The sequence below is a fragment of the Myotis davidii genome, unplaced genomic scaffold (genome assembly GCF_000327345.1).
Source record: "Myotis davidii unplaced genomic scaffold, ASM32734v1 scaffold69, whole genome shotgun sequence".
Taxonomy (NCBI): domain Eukaryota; kingdom Metazoa; phylum Chordata; class Mammalia; order Chiroptera; family Vespertilionidae; genus Myotis; species Myotis davidii.
The window spans coordinates 967,746-976,088 of NW_006300363.1; the positions used below are offsets into that span (position 1 = coordinate 967,746).

Here is an 8,343-nt window from a genome sequence, read left to right on the forward strand (position 1 = left end):
CTGAGCTCAGGTTCAGGGGCCCCACGGAAACATTCCAGACATACACACAGTTTTCTGAGGCTCCTCACCTCTGAGCCACGGACAGAAACCCGTCAGCCCCGCCTCATGTGCACTCACCTGGTCTGACTGGAGACACCTGCCGGGGAGGAAGGGGGTGGACCAGATGGTGGGAGGAAGGCATCGGAGGAAACGCTGCCCATGGTCTGGCCCACAAGCATCCTCAGGTGCCTCCAGGTGAAGGAATCCTTTTTCAGATCCCAGGGCCGGCCCAGCGCGGCTAGAAGTCCAGGTGGGAAATGAAGCCGGTGTTCACACACACGGGCTGCCTCTGCCCTGCCCCCACCCCAGGAATTCCAAGACGAGGCCAGCGCTTTGAAAAATATAAAATTTTAATAAAGGCTACATCTCTTAATTACAATAATTACTGTACCAAGTAATTTTCCTTAAATGAACTCTTTATAATGCATAATTTACAGTATAAGTAGAACAAAATGCCATCGCAAAAGTCATTGAGTACAAGACTTGTAATAAAAAGGCATAAAATATATTTATACATAAACCCCTTTCAAAAAACAAGGGAAAGCTCGAGCCCTCAATATAGGGCGACACACGGATGGGGACACCGTGCAGGTACAGGTACTGTACTGATTCAGTCAAGCACTAGAGATAGTGGATTAATACTCCTTCGCCGGACGATATATACAGACGTATAGTACAGGTAACGGGGGCAAACAGAATGTACAGATTAACTTAATACAAAACCCGGAGGACAAACGAAGGTGTCGAGGACAAGGTGCTGCCAGGTCTTCCCACAGCTCTTTGCTTCTTTGCAGGGCAGGGGTAGTTTCCAGAATGGCTGTGGCCCAGAGTTTAAAAAAATTTAAAAAAAGAAAAAAGGGGGCTAAGAAGGATTTATTCCAATAAACGCACGGCGAACCGCGAGGTTCTTGCGGGCCTCAGGCACTGAGCGCTGGGCCTTGTGGGGAGCTGGAGGACGTTATGGGATGACTTGGGGTCCCCAGGAGAATCCCCCCAACTCAGCAATGAACATCCAACAAGGTGACCCCCAAGTGGCGGTGATGTTGCAACGTAAGTCAAACCTCAAGACCTTTTTGACAAAATACAGCAGCACAGAAAAAAAAAATGCACCGATTCCTGCGTGTCAATGGCAGGGCACCACTAGGAACGTCTGTCTTCACTTGGAGAAAACGCAGGGCGGAGCGCGATCCCTCTGGTAACGAAGAAACCATCCCTGCACCCCGAGCTCGGCTCCCAAGTTTAGACAGAACCCCGAAAACTTCCTGCCTCCCCTTCCGTGGCTTAAGCAGCATATCCATAAACTGGGGGCAGGGATTATCACTTGTTCAATAAATATCAGTAAGGGCTCCTGTTCAGGGAAGCTATACACAGTTTCTCTTAGTTTATGGGTTCCAGGTCCCTAGGAAGTCATATATTACGGATGGCCGTCTCTCAGATACAGTCAGCATCTTCAATAGCCAGGAGTGGTCATGGTTTTAATAAATAGTTCAGGCTCTTCTTATCTCAGTACCCAGCCCATGAATAATGAAAAACCACCCCCCACCCCCCACCCCACCTCCGAAGGCCCAGTGGGCAGCTCTTCCCTAGACTTTGTCTTCATTTTTATTTTTTTAAATTCCTTCTTTGTGTTGCATGGCGGTGGCTCACGGCCCAGACCGCTTGTGGGGCTCGCACGGCCGGCCGCGGCCAGACCCGCAGACTCAGTCGATCCGCTCCACTTTGCCCAGGATCCGGCCTTCGTACATGGGGAGTACCGTCTCGTCGTCCCAGACCTCCTCAAACACCGCGCCGCAGGCAAACTCGTCGCTGGCCTTTTTGAAGTAATATCTTAAAAGGAAAACCCCAAAAAGCATCTTGGTAAAATTGCATTTTCTGCTTTGAAAGAAACGCAGGGCAACACTAAGGGAAGGCGAGGATGCGGCTGCAGCCGGGGCGAAGGTCAACCTTGGCCCTTATCTGACCGAGAGGACCTGTGTCTCCCAGAGCCATGGGCACAAACAGGCAGCCATGTCACTCGGGAGCAAAGCTGGGCACCGCACGACGAAAGCCTGGGCAGGACTGCCCTGCAAACAGCTCCGAGGCTGCGGCCCTCAACCCAGGACCGCTGCTGTCACCAGCGCTCACGCTGTGGAAAGTGCACCTTGCTGAGTACAGCTGTTTCTTTCTCCTCTTTTTTATTGGGGGGCGGGGGGGAGTATGGGAGGGACGGGAAGGGCAAAGCAGGCCTAGAGTTCATTTGCCACTGCAGCCGAGAGAGGGGTCCCTTAGGGACCCCGGACCAGCCACCCTGACTGGCCGACTTCCTCTTGATATGTCCCCTCCAGCACCCAGGTGCCAACGCCACCGGCTGGTCTCTGGTGCAGCCATGGGACAGCCACCCCCTCCCCTCCCCCGCCTCCAGGGTCAAACACGAAGGGCCTTCTATTATGCCCATTGATTAAAGGTTTCTTTCATCCCGCCCTGGCCTTTTTCTTCTAAGGCTGTTTAATTGTATGGCCTCAAATGAGCAGTCTCTCCGGGCGGCCTCTCTCGGAGTCTCCCTCGGAAACGGCGTCCTCCCAGGCCCCTTCCTTCCCATCCCCAGTGAGGGGCACCTCTCGATTGGATTAAACACACCCAGTTCCCTGGAGGGCGGGGGGGGGGGGGCGCTCTCTAAAAAATCCCACTGCGTCTCAGGGTTATGGCTATATTTTGTTGTCTTTTCTCTTAAAATCAATTCCCCTTGCTTTGTGCTGCGTTTTTTTTTTCTTCGTTAATGAAGGCAAGCCAAATACTTTCCTGGGAGATAAGACTAAGTCAAGTCGGACAGCTGGGTTTAGTCAAGGCTCTTTGTTTTCAGTGTTCCCGGCCCAGCTGACGCGAGGCGCTCAGGGGCCAGTGGTGGAAACGCTGCCTGTGGAGGGGTCGGGGTGTCTGCGGGGCTGGGAGGAATGGTGAGCAAGTAGGAGGGGAGGGGGCCCAGGAGACTCCGGCAGGATGGTGGGAAGAGCTACTTTTCCAAATGAGAGGCTCCAACTCCGATACCACCCTCAGCCCCAGCACCACCCCCTCGGGTTCACCAGGCCGGCTTTCATGGCAAACACGCCACGACCTTTCACATAATTGCACCCTCTTCCAGAAAAGAGAGAAGCGCTGTTCCCTCGCCACCCCCCCTCCAGGACTTCAAACGTGCTCGCTGCCCTCCTCTCCCCCAAGCAGCGGGCTTTTCCAGGGCAACACGCTCTATGTGGCAAACGCTGCTTTCTTCTGACATCTGGCACCAATAGCGTCTGGCACGTCGAGAGGGGCTGTTCTCTTTTTGAACCTCTGCCACAGTGAGATTACTCAACGCAGCCCAGGTCCCCCGTTGCCCGGGCTTTTTCCTTTGGGGGGTGTAGGGATGGGTACTGAATGCTGGAGCATCACCCCTGCTGGGGTGGGGGGAGCAGTGAGGCATGGCACCCTGCGCCCCCTCAACCCAGGAAGTGGGGAGCCCGCTTTGGCCAGGAGAGCAGGCAGAGCGATAAGGAGCTGGGAGGGGCCTGGCCACAGGCTGATCCAATCAGTAAAGAATGTGAGCGCGGACCGTTTGTGCAAGTCTTTGTGCATTAAAGGGGAGGCCGGCCTGGCTTCAAAGCCAGGCTTATTAAGTGTGCCTCAGAAAAAGAAATCAGAGCCAGATGTGGCCGGAGTGGCTGGGCGCCCAGCCGCCCCTGCAGCTGCTCTGCTCAGCGCTCCGTGGCCCCGGCCCTGAAGGTCACCTGCAGTTCCCCCAAGTCCGGCCAAGCCAAAGCCGAGATCAAAACGGATCCCTGGAGGCGCCCTTGTGGAATGAGTTTCACCTGGTGTCAGTCCAGATGAAGGCGACGGCGGCCAGGCCCCCTCCCCAAGCCTCCAAGAGGCTCAGAACTGTCTCAGCCCAGGTGTCAATGGGAAGGACGAAGCCAGCTCCACACCCTCCTCCCAGCCACCGACAGGGTCCCGGCCCAAACCCCACCCCTTCCTCTGAAACAGCAATCCTCGGGCCCCTGGCCAAATCCTCGCTGGGTGGAGGTGGCTGCTCAGGAAGTCACGGGGGTGCTGGGGCCCTGGAGGTGGAATCGCCTGGGTCCAGGAGCCCGTGCCCACCTGGCAGGTGGTAGGTACTTGCCTGCCCCTCGTCCCAGGCCTAAACATAGTCCCCTGGGAGGAAGGCCACAGAGGAGGGGCAGGAGGATGAGCTAAGGTGGAGTCACCACCTGGGCCAGGTAAGGGGGAAAGGAATAAGAAATGCGGCGGCCCTCAGCTCTAGTCTGGTCTGGGTCCCTGGAAGGCCTGGTGGGCATCTCCACTGTGCAGAGCAGGAAAGGAAGCCGAGAGGGTGGGCAAGTTCCCTTCCTGGACCCTGTCCACCCAGTGCCCACCCACAGGTCCTGCCCCCTCTGTTTTTTAAAAAGTATTTTTATAGATTTTAGAGAAGAAGGGAGAGGAAGAGAGATAAACATCAGTGATGAGAGAGAATCATTGGATCAGCTGCCTCCTGCACGCCCCACATTGGGGATCGAGCCTATAACCCGAGCATGTGTCCTGACTGGTAATAAACCGTGACTTCCTGGTTCATAGTTGGATGCTCAACCACTGAGCTACACGGGCCGGGCCTGCCCCCTCTTTGTTATGGACAGAGGAACACCCTGCGTCACATGACTCTTAAGACAGAGGAAGGCAGCTCTTCAGGCAGGACAGCCGAGTAAGAGAAACACGGCCTGCATTTCCGGGCATGGCCTCAGCCCTTCCCCAGGCCTTCAGTGTGTGGACGTCTCTCTGACGCCCAAGCCAGGACAGCAGTCTTTCCTGATCGGTCTGTGTGTCCGTCTCTCTCTATCCCCCCCCCCAACCTCTCTCCCTTTCGGGTAGAGTCCCATAAGGTGGTCCAAGCCCAGCTCTCCTCCGGCCACCTTTTTCCTCAGCATCCTGCTCACCTGGGAGGAAGGCCCTCCCCGCTGCTGTGTTATTTCTGAGAGTGGTGAGGGGAGCGAGGAAACGAGAAGGGATGGAGGGGCAGGCGGCAGCTCACGGCCTCCCCACCTCCCATTTCCTAGGCCCTCGTGGCCCCTCCCAGGTCTGGCCAGGCCAGGGAAGTCACTCTGGCTCTCGGTTCTGAGCAGACAAACTCAGGAGCTGAAAGAAGCCGCGGGACTCTTACCTATAATTTCCCTTTTTGCTGAGCTGCTCTTTAAAGTGGCCCAGGGTCAAGCTCTGAGCCTTCAGCATCCTCCTGTATGGAATCTCTTCTCCACAGAAAAAGTACGTGACGACCAGCTCGCTGGCCTGGAGCGCGTGGACCCCTGCCGGTTTCTTTGGCTCTTTGTGACTGAAAATAAGATGCAACACAGCAAACTCAGCATCTGAAGACGGCGAGCAAACACGCAAACACGCAAACACACACGCACACGCACACGCACACGCTCTCCAAACACTACTTCCAGAGGTAAAGTGAGGCTACAGGGGTCCCCATATCAGAGGCAACCTCTGGTGAGCAGTCCACCCACGTCACCGTGTGGGGCACAGGCAGGGGCAAGTCCCTCAGTTGCACAAATTGCTCCTGTTTTTCTTCCTACTACCAAACAGGGGGGCAGAGCAGTCTCTTTCAGGTCAGCACAAATGGGGAGCCTCCCATCACAGAGCCACAGGGACACTCAAGCTCAGGGTACACTGGAGACAAACTCAGTGCACGTCCTGGGATGGCCTGGCTAGAGCCCCCAGTGTGTGGGGGGTGCGCCCACAGTCATTTCGACCCCCCTCCACTTATTTCGAGTTTTTGCAGAGTGGCTTAAAAACAACAACAAGCTGCGGGCCCGAACAGCTGGTAGACTTAAGGTCAACCAATTAACACAGGAGGGCCCAGGGTGGTGGCTTGCTCAGGACTTCAAACACTGCTCACTGCTCGTGATAAAGCTGCTAAGAAAAAAACACTTTAATTATTCAGACCCAGGTCAGCTCTCTCCAGCACATTTCCTTTTACACGCACCATCCTGTCATCACACGAAGCCAGGCCTCTCCGTCCATGTGGTGAGCGTGCACATTTACAAAAGGAGTCACCATGAGGGGAGCTGCTGTTTTCCCCAAGCCAAACAACGAAGGCCGCCCTCCCTCCATCTCTGCCTCGGTGCGAGCCTCCTTCCTGCTCCGTGTGGCTCCGAGAGGCTTCCCAACGGCTAACTGGCGAGCTACGGGGGGCGACGTTCACGCCCGGGTTTGGGGGCCCTCTGATCCATCCCGCTCGGGGCTAGAGGCCTCAGCCTCTGATGCGAGTGTGCCGGGACCCTGAGCCATCGGCGCTCCAGGGAGGAGCCCTTGTGAGCAAGTCACTGTGCGTGGCTCAGTCCAGGCAGGCTTTCCAGGATCCTAATTTATGGCAACAGCTGTATTTACTGTTCCTTGTCACTAACATGTTAAAATCGGGGTGGTTACATATTAAAAAAGGTTTTCGAAAATCGCCAACTGCCGACTGTGAACACCCCTGAAACGTCAACCACGGGGTGGTCTCGGCACCGACACTCACTCTTCTGCGGCCAGGCCGGGGGCGGAGAAGGGCGCGGCTCCCGTCTGACCAGCGGCCGCGTGGTTCCTGTCCCTCTGCTGGCTGGCCATGCAGCACCTGAGGACACAGCCAGAGCAAAGGGTCAGAGGGGCGCCTGCGTGCCCAGGGCCAATGGGGAGCAGACAGAAAACGGCTGTCTGTGGCCTTGTGGAACAGACACAGATCGGACGCCCAGCTGTGGGAGACCAACGGAGGCCTAGTGCCCGCAGTGAAGGCCTGGAAGAGGCCTTGGGAACGGCCCTCCTGAGCCCACGTGGGCACCCGGGGCGGACCCTGCGAGCCAGGCAGAGGGCTGCAGGCCCCAGAGTCCCCATAGGCTCAGTCACAGCTTCTCATTTGCTCATCGGACCAGGCTTACATGATCCGGGTAAGGAATGGGATTTGTAAGGAATGACTGCACGACGTGCCTCACAGATCCCGGTTAGCTCTCCAGGACGCATGAAACTTAAGGCCACCATTTCTAGAAGCTGGAGAGGACAATGTGATGCGGCCAGAACAAGGCCCTTGCCAGAGCCACAGGCCAGGTCTCTACATCCACGCCCTCCACCCCCAGCGCCAGCCTTTCGTCTCGGACGCCGCTTCCACTCACCGCTGCTTCGGGGGCTTGGACACCTCAGCCAGCCGGCGGCAGGCCTCCTCCAGCTGGGCCAGGGTGTTGGGAGGGGTCAGGGGCGGCATCGCAGGGTCCTGGGTAAACAGGTGGGCGCGGGCGGCGGCTCGGGAGTGCCCGCTGCTGCCCCCCCACAGGTGGTGCCGGCTGGCTCGCTCGGCGGGGGGCACACGGACGGACTCCAGCGGGGAGGCCTTTTTTGTGCTTTGGGCACTGAACAAAAAAGGGAGGAGAAAGCAGAAGGAAAAAGAAATTGGGTTAGAAAAACTGGAAAATGTGACTTCAAGAGCAACTTCTCTATTCTGCCTTCAGAGAGAGAAGAAAAAATAACTGCCATAACACGGACAGGGGGCGTTGCCAAAACATGGCATTTTTGTGGTCTGCTCAGGCCAACGCTTAATATTAAGATGGCAGGAGCAAACAGTTACATTTGCTTCCGGCCGACGGCAAAAATAGCCAACCCCACCATACCTCCGGTCTGCCCGGCCCTCTGGGGGTGGCGCCGGCGGCGGCGTGTTTACCTATGGGGCCTGGGCTTGCTCGGCCGCTCGGTCTCCAGCATCCACTGCCAGACATCCTGCGACCTGTCTCCGTCCTCCCTGGGCAGCTGCAGCCCGGCTCCTTCCCTGGCGGCCTGGGCAGGGTGCTGCCTCGGCTGCCGCTGCGGGGAACCAACAACCACACCCCTTACCTCTCTGGGACGCCCCCGCGGGGCAGATGGGACGGTGGGGGGCGAGATGCACCTGTTCCCCCTGCCTCCCTACCCTGTGCCTCACTTCCTGGAAGCAAAATGCCCGTGACCTCTGACCTCACCCCACACCGGCCCAGGGCTGTGGTTGGGAGAAGCCCCATGGGACAGCCCACTCCCGAACACTTACCCGAACTGCTCGGCAGGCCCGGGCTCCGGAGCCTTGGGGTGGCTTTTGCACTTGGGGTAGCAGTAATACTCGGGGCCGCCGGGACAGAAGCAGCGCACCCGCTGTGCGGCCTCCGCCTCCATCTCCTCCTTGGTCTTGGGGACGGCGTGGTGGTGGATGTAGTGGTGGTGGACGTGCTTCGTGGTCTGCTTGGTCACGAAGCCCTTGGCCCCGAGGAGGGGGCAGCCGGCTGGCGAGGCGGCGGGGGGCAGCTTGCC

The 8,343-nt window shown here is 57.4% G+C and overlaps 1 protein-coding gene across 1 annotated transcript in view; it reads right to left on the minus strand.

Annotated features, from left to right (window-relative positions):
• Positions 1–371: 371 nt before the first annotated feature.
• Positions 372–8,343, minus strand: part of AXIN2 (axin 2) — a 28,176-nt gene continuing 20,204 nt past the window's right edge. The window contains 7 exon segments of the mRNA XM_006776742.2: positions 372–1,866; positions 5,201–5,368; positions 6,560–6,655; positions 7,188–7,421; positions 7,730–7,812; positions 7,815–7,869; positions 8,087–8,337. Of these exon segments, the coding sequence (XP_006776805.2) occupies positions 1,740–1,866; positions 5,201–5,368; positions 6,560–6,655; positions 7,188–7,421; positions 7,730–7,812; positions 7,815–7,869; positions 8,087–8,337 (1,014 nt within the window). The 3' untranslated portion in view covers positions 372–1,739.